The sequence below is a fragment of the Mixophyes fleayi genome, chromosome 3 (assembly GCF_038048845.1).
Source record: "Mixophyes fleayi isolate aMixFle1 chromosome 3, aMixFle1.hap1, whole genome shotgun sequence".
NCBI lineage: Eukaryota > Metazoa > Chordata > Amphibia > Anura > Limnodynastidae > Mixophyes > Mixophyes fleayi.
In genome coordinates, this window is record NC_134404.1 from 207,362,882 (window position 1) to 207,385,287 (window position 22,406).

The 22,406-nt window shown below is 48.6% G+C and overlaps 1 protein-coding gene across 4 annotated transcripts in view; it reads right to left on the reverse strand.

Moving 5' to 3' along the window:
- Nucleotides 1–801: 801 nt before the first annotated feature.
- ECHDC1 (ethylmalonyl-CoA decarboxylase 1) overlaps nt 802–22,406 on the reverse strand; it is a 39,474-nt gene continuing 17,869 nt past the window's right edge. For all 4 annotated transcript variants that reach the window (XM_075203036.1, XM_075203034.1, XM_075203037.1 and 1 more), the window contains exons 3-6: nt 13,091–13,233; nt 12,870–12,922; nt 12,317–12,397; nt 802–1,226 (exon numbers count right to left, since the gene is read on the reverse strand). In XM_075203036.1, the coding sequence (XP_075059137.1) occupies nt 824–1,226; nt 12,317–12,397; nt 12,870–12,922; nt 13,091–13,233 (680 nt within the window). In that variant the 3' untranslated portion in view covers nt 802–823. The remainder of the gene's footprint in view (nt 1,227–12,316; nt 12,398–12,869; nt 12,923–13,090; nt 13,234–22,406) is intronic.

The following is a 22,406-nucleotide window of genomic DNA, read 5'->3' on the forward strand; positions in this document are numbered from 1 at the left end:
ATGAGGACTTGGATATAAGGTGATCTAGGCACCATACTTTGTATGCTTTGAGAAAGTTTATTCCGAACGAAAAGCGTCAGAAAGGATTACAGAGAGGTGGTGAGGGATGGCTGTCACTTTCAGTGAAAGTTTTGTCTGAATCTGCACTTTAGCTGGTATCGTAGGACATATGAATGTAGTCTTCCGTTAACCGTGTGTTGGAAGTAATATTGCGCTGTCTGAAGGAGGCCCGAAACAAAGAAAAGAGAGGAGGATTGATTCAGGTGGCCACCTGTGTTGGAGAGCATAGCGGAGTGGACAGAACCGCAAGTACTGTTTTAATTATTATACCAGGATCTGGATAAAGTTGAAAGCACTATGAATTTGAACCAATCATTGTACTATATGCTTACTCCTTAAACAGTTCCTAGCTGATACAGTCTTAATACGCATTGAGAGACATTTAGATTTCTATAGTAAGTCAGTGCTGTGCTAATGGGACAAATGACTGATTTTGTCTTTAAAATTCATATGGAAGAGGAAATATCTACTGAGAGCCTTTCTGGCTAATTAATATTCAGTTTTTGAAAATTCTGCGATTTTTTTTTTTTTTTTTTTTTTTTTTTTTTGCTACTCTTACTGCAGTTTTTTGGTGTTTTAATTTTATATGTGATTAATGTAAATATAATGCAGTATTTTGCATCTTGTATCTATAACTTTGCACTTGTGTTTTACCTCATCAATTTACATTAGATTTAGAGCGCTGTTATTTGTTTTTTTTATCTTGCACATACATTAATCTACCTTATTTTTCAGATGCAATTTCAGCAAATAAATAATTTATTTAATTGTGCTTGGTTCCTTTTGTCAAGGCCTGTAAATTGGCTGGCCCTCCCCACACTGTTCCAAATATATCTTTCTCCAGCCTCAGTGCATCTTCAAGTAGCGTTTCTCTCCCAGCGATAATTACTTTTTTCACTGCTTTATTTACATCAGTTGGTCCTTTAGTGTATGCTGTTATCCAGTCCTGAGCTTCTTCCAATGTTCTGTCAGCAGGAGAAGATAAAAGCTCATCAGCGAGGCCTATGGTTAATGCATATTCAGGGTGAACCCGAAGAGCAGTGCTCAATAATTTAAGAGCAAGTCTACTTCCAACGAGCTGAATTAATCTTGCTGCTCCGCCCCAGCCTGGAACTAGTCCCATGTGTTTGTGGACAAATCTTATTTCACTTCCTTCAGTCATCAACCTGTACAATAAAACATACAGTCAGTGGGTTTCAGATTTGTTTTTTTTAAATATTGGATTAAAAAGGGACAGTATCACTTTACAGTTGAATTTATGAAGTTGTTTTAATAGGTACAGCACTATATATAAATATTCTACTAAATAAAAAAATATGAGCTAATGGAGATGTACAAGTCCTAGCATCCTGGGACTTTCCTTCAACAGCAGTAGAGAGGTTCTACATTACAATGTTTTTTCTTCATTTTGGTTTTCTTAGAATTGTGCTAAAATAACAGTCTGTGCTGCCCTATATTGGAACGAGAGCATAAGAATTAAACTGCATTGTTTGGTTTTTTTATTTAGTCAATTGAATTAAAACTTATGTAACAAGTGTGTCTATTTCTAACTTACTTTTTTAGTCTGATGGACTCCTTTTCAATTATGCAGAGACTAAAGGGGTGAAAAAGTTGCTGCTTTGGAGACCCTTTTATTGATTACTTAGATCTCTGGAGTCTGGGGGCAGGGAGACTTCTGGTAGGGCCACATGCCTGGTAACCTCTAATAGTGTTTACAAATGCTACAGCCGAAGTTGCCAGTGTTTGTGCCTCTTCCATAAGTTTCTACTCTTGCTCTTACATATGAGCTGTGGAGTCTGGATAATGAATAGGACTCTATGAATAGCGACCATCCCTGTGGTACTTGTATAATGCACTAAGAGCTCATAAGACCTCTGTAAAAGGAAGGTAAATAAGAACACACCTACCTCTCCTACATAAACAAATTATAATTGATCAAAATTAATACATAGCCTTGTCACGAGCCGTGGCTCCACTGCTGGCCGCTGTGGCTCGCCTTTGGCTGTCACCATGACCTCACTTTCGCCCACACGTCCCGGGTGTCATCTAGACAACAGCCGGCACTCTTCTCTCCTTCACTGCCGCGGCCTGGAGAAGTTAATTAACATCCTTATGGGCTGATTAGTATATATGTCTTCCCCTATTGTGATTGGCCCATCTGTGTATAAAAGGCAGGGAGGGCTTAGCCTCCCTGCCGGTTATAGTTCTCAGTTCCTGTTTACTATCTTGCTCCTGTGCCTTGTACCTGTTCTCTGGATTGGATTGCTTGTGTATGACCCTTGGCTTTATTTACTGGACTTTGATTCCTTCCCTGTTGCCCTGACCTCTGCTTCGTCTCTGGACCTTCCTTGTTTGCTGCTAGCCCTAACATCTTGCCTGTTCCTGATCACGCTTTGTTTACGATCACCCACTACTCTGCGCTGGGGTACATTCATAAACTTGTACTACTCTGAGTATAAGACCTGGGGGTATCCGAGTACCTGTGAGCGTAACGAGTTCTATGGGAAAGGCAGCTGCTAGAGGTGAATACCTCTCCATCTAGTTCTCCAAGTTCATGATAGTAACCGCTAGCTGTAACATTATAACCAGCCAGTGAAGAAATTGGAAGAATTCACTTGGATGAAGGCGGGATGAATCCCTCTCCAGCCCAAGTCCTGGCAAGCCAGATTCAAACTTTATCACAAATGGTTCAAGGTTTGGCGCAGCGATGGTCTGCGCAAGAAGAAGCCTCCAGAACCTCGCAAGCCCACCAAGTTTCTTCAGGCCCCGCATTGAAGCCCAAATTTAATTTGCCTGATCATTTCTCTGGTGATAGAGCCTCTTTCCGCAATTTTAAAGAGAGTTGTAAACTAAAGGAAACCCGATTATTAAATAGATAATCCTCTGTTTCCTCTTCCTCCTTCATGACAGCACACACCAATGGGCAATAACCAAACAGTTACTTCATTTAGTGAGAATTACTTCTTTACATTTTAACTGAAGAGTGGCAGTCTGCTTTTTAATTTGTTTTTTGTTTTTTTAAATAAAGACAGAAGAAAATTGGGCAAGAGTTCCTTTCACACACTCTCTGTGCTTTTTATGCCTTCTGGCACTGTTACTACTTTAATCTTATATACCTGTAGGATCATATCCACCTCACAATAGATGCTTTTGTGGCAGTTTTGCCTTTCCTTCTTCCGTCCACCAAAATAAACAATTGTTTGGTTCTTTAGTTCTGTCCAGGTAGATCTTAACGGTTCTAACTAAGTCTAAACAGTGGAACTTTATACCTAGTGTTCTCCCCAGCACCTATTTCCTGGGTGCTCCACCCGGCTCTTGGATCCTAACAGAGTCCTATTATAGAATAAACCATTGTTTCTCCTATTAGAACAGGCACTTTGTGAGCACTACAGCCAGCAGTGTGTGCTAGACTACTGGCCATCAGTCTGACCAGTCCTGGCAGGTGTGAACAATAACCTCAACTTTTTTCAATATTAATGCAAAGTATTACAATCCCCCTACCTTGTAACTTCTTAATGCCACCTGGCTGAAAAGATTTTCTGGGGAGAATTGCAATACCCTTCGATTTATAGGCGGACAGGTGCATAACTTGTGTAAAGCAGGCTCTGCGCGGCCAAGAGTTGTACTGTTATACCCTTCACTCTATGCATTTTTATTTTTATCAAGTCCTGTGCAATCATGGGTATTTCTGGGAAAACATACCCCAGCTTGAAACGCGACCATGTTGTGAAGGCATCCATTGCTTTTACTATATGGTCCATGTATCTGGAAAATAATTTACTTTAGTGTTCTCTGTTACCATCATGTCTATTTGTGGGAAAAGCCACATCTCCGTTACCTTGGTGAATACCTAATTGTACAGCTCCCACTCTCCAGGATCCAGAATATGTTGACTAAGGCGATTCGCTGTAACCTTGCTGGCTCCAGCTATTTGTACTGCTGACAGTCCTTCAAGATTGTTTTCTAACTGTATTAACAGGAGACATACCCTGGGGTCTGTGGGATATCAATTGTAAAACGCTACGGAATTTGCTGGCGCTATATAAATAAATGTTGATGATGATATCACAGCCTGATCGTAGAACAATATGTCCTGATTTAGTCAGTCAATGTCCCTCCTAAAGTATAAACATGTCTCTCTTACTGCCTTCATCTCTCTATGGGGCACATTTATAAATCATCTGCAAAAATGAAAAATAGTTATCAATCCTTATCGTATGGATAAGGATTGAACTATTTCTCAAATTTATTAAAAACGGATCAGAAACAGCAGTTCCTATAAACTGCCGTTTCTGTGATAAAGAAATCACACTTACCCCGCCTCTTCGGAACGCGATGTCCTCCAAGTCCTCTTCATTTGTCTTCACACTGGAATTGCGCATGTGCAGTTCTTCGAACTGCACATGCGCACAGACATCTCCGCTCTTTCTCTGCAACTATAGTTGCAGAGCGAGCGGTGAGTGACAGGGAGGTATCATGTGATCCCTCCGCAGATGCGCTGTCCAGCTCTGCTCTTCGGAGCAGAGCTGACAGCACTGAAAACTTTCAATTATAATAATGTACGCCAGCTTCAGACAAAATGTTTTTTTGAAACTTGCTAGATTATGGCTGGGAGCAGTCACCATATTGCTCCCACAAACGAAAAGGAATGCAAGGCAGCAGATACCCATGATATCTGCTGCGATGCAGCCTTCTTAAATATGCGAGGGACACAGAGGGACGTTTTTTTAATGATAAGTGCACTATCATTATTTGTTAAATATGCCCCTATATTTGAAGATGAGACAAACATTTCTTTCTGCCACAGTTTTTTGGGCTGCAAGGTGCACAGCGCATGACATCTGTGCTCCCTGGCATCTGTTGAAATAACTTGACTGTCCCCCGTAAGCATCTATCTCTTTCCAAAGTCTTGTCTGCGGACCACCACTGTAAGTCTTGGCTGACTCCTTTTGACAATCTTCTTAGTTGATCTCAGTCCACTGTGTTCCAAGTTGCTGAGAAGCATTCCTGCAGATGTCTCAGATGGAGCCTGGATCATGGCACTACTTCTGTGGGTGGCATCATAAATACTAATACTCTTAAGCAATCCTCTGTTGTTATCTATGGTCTTTGTCTTAGTTGTAGCACTTGTTTTAGCTTATGTTGAAAGGCTTATCTTTCTCAAGAAAGACAAGTCTTTCCTAAATCTCCACCCAGCCTCATTGCTAGGAATTTTAGTTTTTAGTGGGATGGCACTAGATGTCTTTTTTCTTTGCTGGGCTGAGACATGTGGCTACAGTGTAGTTAGGGCGGCGGTTCCCAAAGTGTGCGCCGCGGCTCCCAGGGGTGCCGCGGCGCTGTCACAGGGGTGCCGTGGGCCAGGCAAAAAAAAAAAGAAAGAAAACAGAAACTTACCAATCCGCGCGGCGCCGGGACCCAGCAGCCTCCTCTCTCCCGCAGCAGCTGTCACTGACGTCATTCAGTGACAGCTGCGGGAGAGGAGGCTGCTGGGTCCCGGCGCCGCGCGGATTGGTAAGTTTCTGTTTTCTTTCTTTTTTTTTTTTTACCTGGCGCGGGGCAGAGGGAGGGGGACAGAGGGCAGACCGAGGGCAGAGAAAGAGGAGGACAGATGGCAAAGGAGGAAGACAGAGGGCAAAGGAGGAGGACAGAGGGCAGACCAGGAGCACAGATGGCAGAGGAGGAGGGGGACAAAGGGCAGACCGAGGGCAGAGGAGGAGGAGGAGGACAGAGGGCAGAGGAGGAGGGGGACAGAGGGCAGACCAGGAGCACAGATGGCAGAGGAGGAGGGGGACAGAGAGCAGACCAAGGGCAGAGGAGGAGGGGGACAGAGGGCAGAGGAGGAGGGGGACAGAGGGCAGAGGAGGAGGGAGACAGAGGGCAGACCGAGGGCAGAGGAGGAGGAGGGGGACAGAGAGCAGACCGAGGGCAGAGGAGGAGGAGGGGGACAGAGGTCAGACCGAGGGCAGAGGAGGAGGAGGGGGACAGAGAGCAGACCGAGGGCAGAGGAGGAGGAGGGGGACAGAGAGCAGGCAGAGGAGGAGGAGGAGGGGGACAGAGAGCAGACCGAGGGCAGAGGAGGAGGAGGGGGACAGAGAGCAGACCGAGGACAGAGGAGGAGGAGGAGGACAGAGAGCAGACCGAGGGCAGAGGAGGAGGAGGGGGACAGAGAGCAGACCGAGGGCAGAGGAGGAGGAGGGGGACAGAGAGCAGACCGAGGGCAGAGGAGGAGGAGGTGGACAGAGAGCAGACCGAGGGCAGAGGAGGAGGAGGGGGACAGAGAGCAGACCGAGGGCAGAGGAGGAGGAGGGGGACAGAGAGCAGACCGAGGGCAGAGGAGGAGGGGGACAGAGAGCAGACCGAGGGCAGAGGAGGAGGGGGACAGAGAGCAGACCGAGGGCAGAGGAGGAGGGGGACATAGGGCAGACCAGGGGGGCAGAGGAGGAGCACAGAGTGCAGAGAAGGAGGGGGACAGAGGGCAGACCGAGGGCAGAGGAGGAGGGGGGGACAGAGAGCAGGCAGAGGAGGAGGAGGGGGACAGAGAGCAGACCGAGGGCAGAGGAGGAGGAGGGGGACAGAGAGCAGACCGAGGGCAGAGGAGGAGGACAGAGAGCAGACCGAGGGCAGAGGAGGAGGGGGGGGGACAGAGAGCAGACCGAGGGCAGAGGAGGAGGAGGGGGACAGAGAGCAGACCGAGGGCAGAGGAGGAGGAGGGGGACAGAGAGCAGACCGAGGGCAGAGGAGGAGGAGGGGGACAGAGAGCAGACCGAGGGCAGAGGAGGAGGAGGGGGACAGAGAGCAGACCGAGGGCAGAGGAGGAGGGGGACAGAGAGCAGACCGAGGGCAGAGGAGGAGGGGGACAGAGAGCAGACCGAGGGCAGAGGAGGAGGGGGACATAGGGCAGACCAGGGGGGCAGAGGAGGAGCACAGAGTGCAGAGAAGGAGGGGGACAGAGGGCAGACCGAGGGCAGAGGAGGAGGAGGGGGACAGAGAGCAGACCGAGGGCAGAGGAGGAGGAGGTGGACAGAGAGCAGACCGAGGGCAGAGGAGGAGGAGGGGGACAGAGAGCAGACCGAGGGCAGAGGAGGAGGAGGGGGACAGAGAGCAGACCGAGGGCAGAGGAGGAGGGGGACAGAGAGCAGACCGAGGGCAGAGGAGGAGGAGGTGGACAGAGAGCAGACCGAGGGCAGAGGAGGAGGAGGGGGACAGAGAGCAGACCGAGGGCAGAGGAGGAGGAGGGGGACAGAGAGCAGACCGAGGGCAGAGGAGGAGGGGGACAGAGAGCAGACCGAGGGCAGAGGAGGAGGGGGACAGAGAGCAGACCGAGGGCAGAGGAGGGGGACATAGGGCAGACCAGGGGGGCAGAGGAGGAGCACAGAGTGCAGAGAAGGAGGGGGACAGAGGGCAGACCGAGGGCAGAGGAGGAGGGGGGGACAGAGAGCAGGCAGAGGAGGAGGAGGGGGACAGAGAGCAGACCGAGGGCAGAGGAGGAGGAGGGGGACAGAGAGCAGACCGAGGGCAGAGGAGGAGGACAGAGAGCAGACCGAGGGCAGAGGAGGAGGGGGGGGGACAGAGAGCAGACCGAGGGCAGAGGAGGAGGAGGGGGACAGAGAGCAGACCGAGGGCAGAGGAGGAGGAGGGGGACAGAGAGCAGACCGAGGGCAGAGGAGGAGGAGGGGGACAGAGAGCAGACCGAGGGCAGAGGAGGAGGAGGGGGACAGAGAGCAGACCGAGGGCAGAGGAGGAGGGGGACAGAGAGCAGACCGAGGGCAGAGGAGGAGGGGGACAGAGAGCAGACCGAGGGCAGAGGAGGAGGGGGACATAGGGCAGACCAGGGGGGCAGAGGAGGAGCACAGAGTGCAGAGAAGGAGGGGGACAGAGGGCAGACCGAGGGCAGAGGAGGAGGGGGGGACAGAGAGCAGGCAGAGGAGGAGGAGGGGGACAGAGAGCAGACCGAGGGCAGAGGAGGAGGAGGGGGACAGAGAGCAGGCAGAGGAGGAGGAGGGGGACAGAGAGCAGACCGAGGGCAGAGGAGGAGGAGGGGGACAGAGAGCAGACCGAGGGCAGAGGAGGAGGAGGGGGACAGAGAGCAGACCGAGGGCAGAGGAGGAGGGGGACAGAGAGCAGACCGAGGGCAGAGGAGGAGGGGGACAGAGAGCAGACCGAGGGCAGAGGAGGAGGGGGACATAGGGCAGACCAGGGGGGCAGAGGAGGAGCACAGAGTGCAGAGAAGGAGGGGGACAGAGGGCAGACCGAGGGCAGAGGAGGAGGGGGGGACAGAGAGCAGGCAGAGGAGGAGGAGGGGGACAGAGAGCAGACCGAGGGCAGAGGAGGAGGAGGGGGACAGAGAGCAGACCGAGGGCAGAGGAGGAGGACAGAGAGCAGACCGAGGGCAGAGGAGGAGGGGGGGGGGGGACAGAGAGCAGACCGAGGGCAGAGGAGGAGGAGGGGGACAGAGAGCAGACCGAGGGCAGAGGAGGAGGAGGGGGACAGAGAGCAGACCGAGGGCAGAGGAGGAGGAGGGGGACAGAGAGCAGACCGAGGGCAGAGGAGGAGGAGGGGGACAGAGAGCAGACCGAGGGCAGAGGAGGAGGGGGACAGAGAGCAGACCGAGGGCAGAGGAGGAGGGGGACAGAGAGCAGACCGAGGGCAGAGGAGGAGGGGGACATAGGGCAGACCAGGGGGGCAGAGGAGGAGCACAGAGTGCAGAGAAGGAGGGGGACAGAGGGCAGACCGAGGGCAGAGGAGGAGGGGGGGACAGAGAGCAGGCAGAGGAGGAGGAGGGGGACAGAGAGCAGACCGAGGGCAGAGGAGGAGGAGGGGGACAGAGAGCAGACCGAGGGCAGAGGAGGAGGACAGAGAGCAGACCGAGGGCAGAGGAGGAGGGGGGGGGACAGAGAGCAGACCGAGGGCAGAGGAGGAGGAGGGGGACAGAGAGCAGACCGAGGGCAGAGGAGGAGGAGGGGGACAGAGAGCAGACCGAGGGCAGAGGAGGAGGAGGGGGACAGAGAGCAGACCGAGGGCAGAGGAGGAGGAGGGGGACAGAGAGCAGACCGAGGGCAGAGGAGGAGGGGGACAGAGAGCAGACCGAGGGCAGAGGAGGAGGGGGACAGAGAGCAGACCGAGGGCAGAGGAGGAGGGGGACATAGGGCAGACCAGGGGGGCAGAGGAGGAGCACAGAGTGCAGAGAAGGAGGGGGACAGAGGGCAGACCGAGGGCAGAGGAGGAGGGGGGGACAGAGAGCAGGCAGAGGAGGAGGAGGGGGACAGAGAGCAGACCGAGGGCAGAGGAGGAGGAGGGGGACAGAGAGCAGACCGAGGGCAGAGGAGGAGGACAGAGAGCAGACCGAGGGCAGAGGAGGAGGGGGGGGGACAGAGAGCAGACCGAGGGCAGAGGAGGAGGAGGGGGACAGAGAGCAGACCGAGGGCAGAGGAGGAGGAGGGGGACAGAGAGCAGACCGAGGGCAGAGGAGGAGGAGGGGGACAGAGAGCAGACCGAGGGCAGAGGAGGAGGAGGGGGACAGAGAGCAGACCGAGGGCAGAGGAGGAGGGGGACAGAGAGCAGACCGAGGGCAGAGGAGGAGGGGGACATAGGGCAGACCAGGGGGGCAGAGGAGGAGCACAGAGTGCAGAGAAGGAGGGGGACAGAGGGCAGACCGAGGGCAGAGGAGGAGGGGGACATAGGGCAGACCAGGGGGGCAGAGGAGGAGCACAGAGGGCAGAGGAGGAGGACAGATGGCAGACCAGGAGGGCAGAGGAGGGGGGCAGAGGAGGAGCACAGAGGGCAGAGAAGGAGGGGGACAGAGGGCAGACCAGGAGGAGGACAGAGGGCAGAGGAGGGGGACAGAGGGCAGAGGAGGGGGACAGAGGGCAGAGGAGGGGGACAGAGGGCAGAGGAGGAGGACAGAGGGCAGAGAAGGAGGACAGAGGAGGGGGACAGAGGGCAGACCAGGAGGGCAGCGTGAGAGAGGGCAGAGGAGGGGGACAGCGTGAGAGAGGGCAGAGGAGGGGGACAGCGTGAGAGAGGGCAGAGGAGGGGGACAGCGTGACAGAGGGCAGAGGAGGGGGCCAGCATTGCGGAGGGGGCAACGTGAGAGAGGGCAGTGTGCCTGGTTGCAGAGGGGGCAGTGTGCCTGGATGCAGAGGGGCATTTTTGCATACAACTAAATAAGTATTTCTGTCGTGACCTAAATACTTATTACAACTTTTTGACCCAACTACCTCTAAAACAGGACTGTTCAGTAATTATTTTGGAGGGGTGCCTTGAAAAAATTTGGAGACTCTAAGGGTGCCGCAAACTGCAAAAGTTTGGGAACCACCGAGTTAGGAAATTGACGAGGAGACCTGAAGATACGGATTTAAAACCATTTTGCAGGACTTTCTTTGATTATTGTCCATCCATGTAACTCAACACCTGCAATATCCTTGCTGTGATCTGTATTGCGTCTACCTTGGATGCTGCTGTTATCGGACGTGTAGTGCACCAGGGCCAAAATGTTTCTTTACCAAAAAAAAAAATCTTTATTATTACCCTACACACCTCACCCAGGGTGTTTGGAAAGAGCCCTAGTGCATTCAGCTGGTTACACCTAGAGTAGGGGAGGGGGAATGGAGTGGTCATTTTTTTCTGCGGATCAGATCTCGTTAGGAAATCGAGCTGCGTGCTGACCGGCCTGGGGCTGGATTGGCATTATGCCCAGGCTGGCAAAGATTAGTGCTCACAATAGAAGAATTGGGGGTGGACCCCACGCTTATTCCCCCCCCCCCCCCCCCTCACCGATTTTGGTAGTACCAGCCTAGGCTGGCAGCACTAGAGTTAGTTATGGTTTTTGCCTTTTTTTTTTCTTCCATGTATTGCAGTTTTAAATCTAGTCATTTATTTCGTCATTTTGACTGTCGACTTTACAACCCTGTTGACATTTTAACTGTGTCGACATTATGACGATCAAAATTTTCACTGTCGTCTTTTCAATTACATCCCGTTTTCATATGGAAGAAATGTTTAAAGCATTTAAATAGCACGTTCAGAACCTTTATAAGCAGCATCCGATTTCATTTTTCTTAGCTATCCTCCTAAAAATCATAACCACCTTTTCAAAAACTCTCTGGTTGGCAAAACATAATGTGGCTGCCAGACATTAGCTACACAAAGGCTCAGAATTGGCAGCACTAGGATTAGTTGTTTGGGGAAGGGGATGGGGGGGACAATGTTTTTTGGTATATTTAGTTTCATTTTGTTTTATTTATTCCTGTACTGCAATGCCGTTGTAAATCTACTGAGTTATGGCGACATTTTGACTGTTGACTTTAAAAACTGTAGACATTCTGAATGTCTACCTTTTAACTGTGCTGACATTATGACTGTTGACCTTTATATAATGTAGATCAGAGATGTACAAACCCAGTCCTCAAGAGCTACCAGCAGTTCATGTTTTCAGGATTTCTTTAATCATGCACAGTTGATTTAAACTATTTGGCTGGGTCAGTATTTATCCCATCTGTTTCTACAGACAGAAATCCTTAAAACATGACCTTTTGGTAGCTCTTGAGGACTGGGTTTGGACACCTCTGATGTAGACATTGTGAATTTCAACATGTTCACTTTTGACATTGCATACCCAAACACCCCCAACACTAATAAACGTAATGAAGTAGTACATTAAAAATTATGAGGATAGTACAACATGAAAAATATACTGCTAGTTTTGGGGGCTTCACATGCTGCAAACTAACTGTCACATATTTACAAAAATGTTGATAATGAGCAAAAAATATGACTTGGCTAACAAGTGTGGATTAATTAAAGGGGTGTGATTTTACATGGACATATTTCCCATTGTAGCAAACAATGAAGACCCCATTCTGGTGACCCCAGTAAAATGCAGGAATCAGCTGCATTATTTTTATTCTGATGAAAAGTTAGGGAGCTTTATCAGAAGATACTAGTACAGATGATAGAAGGTCTGCTTAATGGTTTTCACTAGAAGCACCAGGGTAGTAAGAAATCTGTTCCTTGAGTGGCTTTATGAGAGCTTTCAAACATATTTACAGGGTGTTACTGCACATCTAATTGCTGACAGTAACCATGACAGCATATTAGAAAACAAATTCCAATGAACCAGTGTGCAGATTAAATACAGAAAGGCACAATTGATTTAGGAAGAGAGAAATCTAAAAAAAAAGTACTAATTTATTGCAAATTTTATTCAACATATAAAAAAAACCAACAAAAACAAAACGATACAGCAAATGCAACATACCTAAAGTCACAAGCTGTGCATAATTCAGCTCCACCCCCTAGTGCTTTTCCTTGAATTAATGCCACACTAATGAGTGGTAATCTATAAATAAAAAACACAAATAGCATTTTTATGCGCAGCTTCTTCAGAGTAAACTACATCATATATCTTAGGGCACATGAATTTGAGCAGTTTGATAAGTCAAGGAACTTTTGCAGCTACATAAAAACATTGATTAATATATTTAGCATCTACAGATTCAAAGCGTACAGTTGATTAAATAATACTATTATACTTAATTTAAGAAAATGCATTATATGAATAGTTTATTTTCTCTGAAGTGGTCAATAAGGCTTGTGGCCTGGACCTATTTTTTTTCAGAGCATTTTCACATTAGCCTTTTTACATCAAATAGTAATGTGCTAATTATTTCACCCTTGCTCTAGCAAAAATGACAAGAACTTATCTTTTTTTTTTTCAGATTCTTCATCTTCACTGGACAGTGTGTATACAGTCTACTGCTTGCCTTTAATTCAATTATGATACTAGCACAATGGGGCCCAGGGACCAGTACCTTTGCAGCCTTGTCAATGTGTTCTGCATTAACATACACATCATTATCCCGTCCTATGGACACAATGACAAAAGCATAACTGTAACAAACATGCAAGACTTGACTTTAACAATTTACAAGTGTTTTATTGTAGTTTTGGAAAGAATATTTTAATCCATTTATGTTTACAGGAAGCACAAATGAAATAACCAATGGTATGATAGCAAGGGTGTCACACTTACCTGGGGATTAGAAATAGCTTTAACAGCATTCAAATCTGAACCGGAGCAGAATGTGTTCTGTGCACCATGAACAATAAGTCCTTTTCCTTCCTCCCAGTTCTCCAGATCACTAATCCGGTCTGATAATTCTATCATCATATTTCCTGTGATACAATTTCAATGTCTGTTAGAAAATCCTAACACCATTTGTTGGCAGCAAAACATAACTGTTATGGAGGAACCAAAGTCATCATTTTGAGCACAAGGTGAAGTGAGAATATCAGAGAGCATGTGAAGTTTCATACTGGTATTTTCTATCATATATTTTATACACACACACACATAAACCTATCAATATATCTATCTATATGTAGTGTTCCTCTAGCACCTCTTTAAAAGAGATTAGTCCGCCATTATAGTCAAATCTTGAAAGTACATGTATGAAAGAAGTCAAGTCCTGCCTCAAATTCAAAACTTTGGTATAGTTTTAGATGACGAATCCCTTCCTAATTAAACATATGGATATATACAGTATGTGCGTGTAATGTGCTATATGTGGATGGAGCCACTTCTGCATACACTGAATATCATCAGGATTTTTATATAAGGAGAAGAACCACAGTCTTGCAAAACTTAGATCAGCTTTTCCACAGTATCCTCTAGTGCAGTGGATCTCAAACTTTTTCAGTTCAAGGCACCCCTAAACCAAAATAATTGCTAAGTAGTCCCCCGCCTTGCTTACCACAGGCTCTGGCTGAGGCACCCCTGTGAGAATGCCGAGGCACCCCAGGGGCCTAGGCATACAGTTTAGGAACCACTGCTCTAGTGTAAGATTAGATGTCATTAAAATCTAAGCCTGTGATATTCCATGCTTGTGTAGTACAAATAAAGAAAAGCTATAAAAAATATTAATAGTAAACCTGACAAAAGTAGACATATTTGGGCTCGTGCGTTGAATGTACATTTGTGGGGTATTTTTGCATTTATAAACATTGCACATAAAAAAAGTATGCATACATTCATGGCCAACAGTTTTGGTGTTCACAAAGTTTGCCGCTTCAGTGTTTTTAGACCTTTTGTCAGATGTTGCTATGGTATACTGAAGTAGATATACAAGCATTTCATAAGTGTCAAAGGTTTTTACTGACAATTGCATTAAGTTTATGCAAAGAGTCAATATTTGCAGTGTGGACCCTACTTTTTGAAGACCTCTGCAATTCGCCCTGGCATGCTGTCAATCAACTTCTGGGCCACATACTGACTAATGGTTGCCCTTTCTTACCTAATCAATGCTTGGAGTTTGTGGGTTTTTGTTTGTTGTTTGTTTTTTCCGCCTCTTGAGGATTGACCACAAGTTCTCAATGGGATTAAGATCTGGTGAGTTCCTGGCCATGGACCCAAAATTTCAATGTTTTGATCCCCGAGTCACTTAGTTATCACTTTTGTCTTATTGCAAGGTGCTCCATCATGCTGGAAAAGGCATCGTTCATCACCAAACTGTTCTTGGATGGTTGGGAGAAGTTGCTCTTGGAGGATGTTTTGGTAACATTCTTTATTCATGGCTGTGCTCTTAGGCAAAATTGTGAGTGAGCCCACTCCCTTGGCTGAAAAGCAACCCCACACATGAATGGTCACAGGCTGCTTTACTGTTGGCATGACACAGCACTGATGTTAGCGCTTATCCGAAGAAGGAAAGGTGAGCGTTTTTCCAGATGCCCCAAACAATCTAAAAGGGGATTCATCAGAGAAAATGACTTTACCCCAATCCTCAGCAGTCTAATCCCTGTACCTTTTGCAGAATATCAGTCTGTCCCTAATATTTTTTTCCTGGAGAGAAGTGGCTTCTTTGCTGGCCTTCTTGACACCAGGCCATCTGTGACAGGATGGACCGCCTTTGCAACCCTGTCTGTTGTTGCTGGGAACTGGCTGGGCTTACTTTGCCAATGTTTCCTTTCGTTATCCGAAATGTGCCCTCTCACCGCAGTAGGAGGGTCTTACAAATGCTGCCACCACTGAACTCCTTTACCGGCATCCAGAACAGAGTTTCTTTTGGATAACCGAAGCTGTGAGTGTACCCCGATTCTGGTGTACCTGGGCTGGTACTCCTGACCTCTTCCTAAGGGTCAGGGTTGCTGTGGATGGATCCCCCCTGGCATCTCACACTGCTCACAGAGCTGCTGGGTAGCGGGCAGAGCGGTGGTACTGGATTCTGGGTCGAAACCTCAGACAGCCGGAAATGGATTTGATTTTGAGTCTAATCTGTAGGTCACAGATTTTCAGCATGGAAGACGTTTTCAAGCAGGTCTTTGAAGCAAGTGATTTTTTTTTGCAGTCACACTTATTGAAGGTATCAGTGATCAGGTCAGATGGAAGTAGAAGCGCAATTTTCAATACAACTTTTTATACAGATTTGAACACAGCCTCTAAGAGTAAGCCAGCCCACTGAAGTCTGAGCTATTTTTAAAATCAGGATGCAATTTGTTTACCCAAACATGAATTTACATGCAATGCAAAAGCTAACAATATTTACGCTCATCTGTGATATCCTAAAACTTGCTGTGATTTCCTGCATCTTATTTTGGACACAGGAAATCTAACAGCAGTCTAATTAAACCTTCCTGTGTCTTCAGGTGCTAGACCGTCATATATCAATAGGTCTAATTTGTTACGAGCCGCAGCGGTGCCCAGCCGCCGCGACTCACTCACCCGCGTCCCGGCCGTCGCCATGGCGACCGGGACGTCATTTCCGGCCATAACCCGGCCGTTGCCGGGGCAACCAGCAGACGCTTCAGAGCTGCGTCCCGGCAATAGGAGAAAGCCGGGCGCAGCGTTCTACAGCCTGTGGGCTAATTAATATGGGCAGATTATAGGAGGCAATTACAGGCATTAGCCTGCAACTGTGCAGGCCAGGGGCAAGCCCTGATTGGCTCTATTAGTGACTGCTCTATTAACCTGCAGGAGTGTGTTTTACCTGTGATTGGTTCAGCTGGGTATTTAAGGCAATGAGGTCTGCTGCCTCATTGCCGGTTATAGCTTCTGTGCTCCAGTCTGCTGACCTGCTTGTTCCAGTTCCTGTATCCTGTATCTACGTTTGACTTCCCGTGTATGACCCTTGGCTTCGTATTGGACTTCGCTTGTGTTTCCTGTGACCCTGATCCTTGGCTTGTTTACCCGTTCTGCTACTTTGCCTGTGACCTCTGACCTCAGCTTGTTCATCATTACTGTTACCTGCTGCCGGCCTTTGACCTCTGCGTGGACCTGACTCTTCTTGCCTGGGTTCTCCCCAGCCGGTACACACTTCACGACCCTCTGTCAGTCTGCAGCCCAGTCTGTCCCCACCATCAGGGGCTCCAGTGAACACCTGACTGGCAGAGTAGACTCCGGGTTGTGTTGTGCCGGCTGGAGGGGTTCCTAACATTATAACCGGCCCACTCACGGAGACAAGATTAGGATGGATGCAAGTGGATCCACACCGTCTCCGGCACAAACCCTAGCAGGCCATGTTGAGTCTTTGTATCAGATGATGCAGGGATTGGCTGAGCGTATGTCTGTTCAAGAAGAAGCCACAAAAGCTTCACAATCTCCTCCAGATCCCATCTGTGAGCCCAAAATGAATTTACCGGATCGGTTCTCCGGAAATAGAACCTTGTTTCGGAACTTCAGGGAGAGCTGCAAGCTCTATTTTCGGATGAGACCCCGCTCCTCCGGTTCAGAGCAGCAACGAGTTGGGATTATTATTTCCCTTCTACAGGGTGACCCCCAGTCCTGGGCGTTTTCTTTGCCACAGACCAGTCCGGCCATGCAGTCCGTAGACTCCTTCTTTGAGGCATTGGGTTTACTGTATGATGACCCGGATCGAGTGGCCTCCGCGGAAGCTCACCTACGGTCCTTGAAACAAGGCAGACGGTCGGCAGAAGAATACTGCGCGGAATTCCGTAGATGGTCACCTGACAGTGGATGGAACGACCCTGCCTTACGTAGTCAGTTCCGTGTCGGCCTATCTGAACAGATTAAAGATTCGCTGGTGCAATACCCGTCTCCTAGCTCTCTGGAGGATCTGATGCACCTCTCCATTAAAATTGACAGGAGATATAAAGAGCGGAAAACTGAAAAGGAAACGTCATCACCTCCATCCGCCTTCGTTCCTATCTCCCAGGATGGTGAGGAACCAATGCAATTGGGAGCATACCGTCTTTCCTCTGAGGAGAGAGACAGGAGACGGTCACAAGGCTTATGTTTATATTGTGGCGCAAGAGGCCACTTCTCCCGTTCTTGCCCAAACAAGTCGGGAAACGGGCATGCCTAAGGAACGAGGGGAGAGTTCACTTAGGTCTACAAATTGTCTCCCAGAAAAATGCACTATTGGTCCCTGCACAGCTCACGTTCAGTGCTCGTTCTACGAAACTATCAGCCTTCATTGACAGTGGAGCTGCTGGCAACTTCCTTGACATCGAGTTTGCCCGCTCTGCTGGGATTCCGCGGATTAAACTCCAATCTGCCATTACGGTATGTGGCTTAGATGGTAGTCCGTTGCCAGGCGGCAAGATTACTTGGGAGACCCCACCATTACAGTTGAACATTGGCGCTCTCCATTCGGAATCCATAGTCTTACGTCTTATCGAATGTCCTTCGGTTCCTTTAATTCTGGGCCACCCTTGGCTATTCTGCCATAACCCCGTCATGGATTGGGCAAAGGGAGAAATTGTCCAGTGGAGCCCCCATTGTACACAGTCTTGCTTGACACTACCTCTACGTATTATTCAGTCTATTCCGGAGCAGCTCCCTTCTCAGTATCATGACTATTGGGATGTTTTCTCCAAAAAGGCTGCTGACACACTACCACCGCACCGCAATTTCGACTGTGCCATTGAGCTCATTCCGGGCTCTAAATTACCCAAGGGACGCTTGTATCCTCTCTCTGGTCCAGAGACCAAATCCATGCAGGAGTATATTGACGAAAACTTGGAGAAGGGCTTCATCAGGCCATCCAAGTCCCCAGTAGGAGCGGGGTGTTTCTTTGTACCCAAGAAGGACGGTGGACTCAGACCCTGTATCGATTATCGAGGGCTGAACCTTATTACGGTTAAGAACACCTACCCCCTTCCCCTCATCTCCGTTCTTTTTGATCAATTAAGAGGAGCCACTATCTTCACAAAAATTGATCTTCGTGGGGCCTATAATCTCATACGTATTAGAGCAGGTGATGAGTGGAAGACGGCTTTCAACACGCTCTCAGGCCATTACGAATACCTGGTCATGCCGTTTGGCCTTAGTAATGCTCCTGCCGTATTTCAGGACTTGATTAATGAGGTGTTACGTGAGTTCCTGGGACACTTTGTTGTTGTTTACTTAGATGACATCCTCATATATTCAAATTCGTTGTCTGTGCACCAGGGTCATGTCAGACAAATCCTACAGAAATTACGGGAACATCACCTCTACGCTAAACTCGAGAAATGCGAGTTCGAGGTCCAGAAGGTATCCTTCCTCGGTTATCTAATCTCCTCAGAAGGTTTCTCCATGGACCCAACCAAGGTCCAAGCAATTCTGGATTGGATACAACCGAATAACCTCAAGGCGGTCCAGAGATTCCTGGGATTCGCCAATTACTACAGGAGGTTTATTGGCGGCTTTGCTGATATCGTGGCTCCTATCATCACCTTGACCCGCAAAGGAGGTGATCCAACTGTTTGGTCACAACAGGCAATAAATGCATTCAAAACCCTGAAGAAAGCTTTTGTGTCTGCTCAGGTTCTCAGACATCCGGATCCTAGGGTACCGTTTGTTCTTGAGGTAGATGCGTCTGACGTCGGTGCTGGGGCCGTCTTGTCACAAAAAGACCCCCAGACCCACCGCTTACATCCATGTGCCTTTTTTTCCCGTCAGTTCTCATCAGCGGAAACCAACTATGACGTGGGAAACCGAGAATTGCTGGCAATTAAATGGGCCTTTGAGGAATGGCGGCACTGGTTGGAAGGCGCTGCACACCAGATCTCCGTTATAACGGATCATAAAAACTTACAGTATATACAGTCAGCCAAACGTCTGAACCCCCGACAGGCTCGGTGGTCGCTGTTCTTCACTCGGTTCAACTTTATTATCACCTATCGTCCTGGTTCCAAAAATATTCAAGCGGACGCCCTGTCTAGAAGTTTCCTGGCACATCATGCTCCGGTCACCTGCCCAGAGCCTATTGTTCCTGTGTCTATGATTCATGCCGGATTAACTCAAGATTTGAGCTGTACCTTACAAAGGTTCCAGAGGTTGGCTCCTGATAACACTCCGGCAGGATGTTTGTTTGTCCCAGTTCATCTAAGGAAGACAGTCCTTGCTGAGGCACACAACAGTCGGACTGCTGGGCATCCTGGAGTCTACAAAACACTGGAAATCCTTTCCCGTACTGTATGGTGGCCGTCTCTGTCTGCTGACGTCAAGAGTCATGTCCGGTCCTGTGAAGTTTGTGCCAGGAACAAAGTTCCCAGGACTCGCCCGGTAGGTCAGTTAGTTCCGTTGGCCGCCCCTGGTAAACCTTGGACACATCTGTCCATGGACTTTATAGTCGATCTGCCACCCTCTGCGGGACACAATACCATTTGGGTCGTGGTAGACCGGTTCAGCAAGATGGCGCATTTCATTCCACTCACTAGGCTTCCTACTGCTCGAGATTTGGCAATCTTGTTCATTCAACACATTTTCCGCCTCCATGGACTCCCTACAGACATCGTCTCCGATCGGGGTTCCCAGTTCATAGCGCAGTTCTGGAGATCATTCTGTACCCTCCTGGGAATCAAGGTCAGTTTATCATCTGCATACCACCCTCAGTCAAATGGGCAGACTGAAAGGGTTAACCAGTCCTTGGAGAAGTTCTTGCGATGCTACATATCGGAGTTCCATGACAACTGGTCCTCCTTGTTGCCCTGGGCAGAATTTGCCTGTAACAACTCCTGTCACTCATCCACGAAAACCTCTCCGTTCTTTTGCAATTATGGTTTCCACCCCAGATCTAACTCTTTGTATTCACTCCAGTCCGTTGGTATTCAGGAGATCCGTTCCACTGCCAGGGATCTCAGAGTTGTCTGGAAGAAAGTACATTCATCTTTAAAACAAGCCTCACTTGTTGCAAAAAAAAATTCGGACCGACACCGTACCCCCTGCTCCCTTAAGGTTGGCCAGAAAGTCTGGCTGTCTACAAAAAATATCAGGCTCAGACAACCTTGCAAGAAATTGGGCCCTAAGTTCATCGGGCCGTTTCTTATCATCAAGCAGGTGAACTCCGTCGCATTTAGGTTAAAAATTCCAGGCTCGTTAAGAATTCCAAACACCTTTCATTGTTCTCTATTGAAGCCAGTGCTTTATCCTGGTCAAGCCCAGTCTTCAAGTGTGCCTGGGAGAGGTTCCAGTGGGCCAAAAAAATTTGTGATTCAAAAGGTCCTTGATTCTAAAAATGTTCAAGGACAGGTGCATTTCCTTATACAATGGAGGAATCGCGGATTAGAAGAGCGATCTTGGGTTCCGCGGAGACAACTCCATGCCCCAAAGAAACTGAAGGAGTTCTTCAAAAAATTCCCTAGAAAACCAGGATGTCGGGGTCCCTCGACCCCTCCTCAAGGGGGGGGTACTGTTACGAGCCGCAGCGGTGCCCAGCCGCCGCGACTCACTCACCCGCGTCCCGGCCGTCGCCATGGCGACCGGGACGTCATTTCCGGCCATAACCCGGCCGTTGCCGGGGCAACCAGCAGACGCTTCAGAGCTGCGTCCCGGCAATAGGAGGAAGCCGGGCGCAGCGTTCTACAGCCTGTGGGCTAATTAATATGGGCAGATTATAGGAGGCAATTACAGGCATTAGCCTGCAACTGTGCAGGCCAGGGGCAAGCCCTGATTGGCTCTATTAGTGACTGCTCTATTAACCTGCAGGAGTGTGTTTTACCTGTGATTGGTTCAGCTGGGTATTTAAGGCAATGAGGTCTGCTGCCTCATTGCCGGTTATAGCTTCTGTGCTCCAGTCTGCTGACCTGCTTGTTCCAGTTCCTGTATCCTGTATCTACGTTTGACTTCCCGTGTATGACCCTTGGCTTCGTATTGGACTTCGCTTGTGTTTCCTGTGACCCTGATCCTTGGCTTGTTTACCCGTTCTGCTACTTTGCCTGTGACCTCTGACCTCAGCTTGTTCATCATTACTGTTACCTGCTGCCGGCCTTTGACCTCTGCGTGGACCTGACTCTTCTTGCCTGGGTTCTCCCCAGCCGGTACACACTTCACGACCCTCTGTCAGTCTGCAGCCCAGTCTGTCCCCACCATCAGGGGCTCCAGTGAACACCTGACTGGCAGAGTAGACTCCGGGTTGTGTTGTGCCGGCTGGAGGGGTTCCTAACATAATTAACAGGAGATTCCCTTCTTCAGAAAGTCGCAGAATACACTTTCCTAAAGAAAGGTACAAAACCTCAAACAAGTCATTTCCCCACATCACGATACACAAAAGACCTCCTCCACAAAGGCTTATTGTATCAGATACCTCAGAAATCATGCATTTCCTCTAGCAAAGATAAAACAAACAAATTTCTTCCCGGTGTCTCAGAAATAAAGATATCTCTTAACAAAATACCCACAATATCAACAATAAGTACATTTGCAGTTATATAAATAAGCTCCATGCGCTATTTCCTTTAAATAAATTTATCACCATTATTACCATAAGTTATTTATAAGTGATCCAGTCACACCATCCTCCAAAAGTCTTTGCCTCACTGTGCATGCCGATGCACTCACACCTGCCTGCTGCCACTCCTAAGCAAGCTCTGCACTGGTGGTGCTACGATCCCGCATATGAATCAACTTTAGGAGACGGTCCTGGCGCTTACTGGACATTCTTGGGTGCCCTGAAGCCTTTTTCACAACTATTTAACCTTTCTCCTTAAAGTTCCTGATGATCTGATAAATGGCTGATTTAGATGCAATCTTACTAGCAGCAATATCCTTGCCTGTGAAGCCCTTTTTGTGCAAAGCAATAATGACTGCACGTGTTTCCGTGCAGGTAACCATGGTTAACAGAGGAAGAATAATTATTTCAAGCACCACCCTCCTTTTAAAGCTTCCAGTCTGTTATTCTAACTCAATCAGTATGACAGAGTGATCTACAGCCTTGTCCTCATCAACACTCTCACCTGTGTTAATGAGAGAATCACTGACTTGATGTCAGCTGGTCCTTTTGTGGCAGGGCTGAAATGCAGTGGAAATGTTGTTTTGGGGATAATGTCATGGCAATGAGGGACTTTAAAATTAATTGCAATTCATCTGATCACTCTTCATGACATTCTGGAGTATATGCAAATTGCCATCA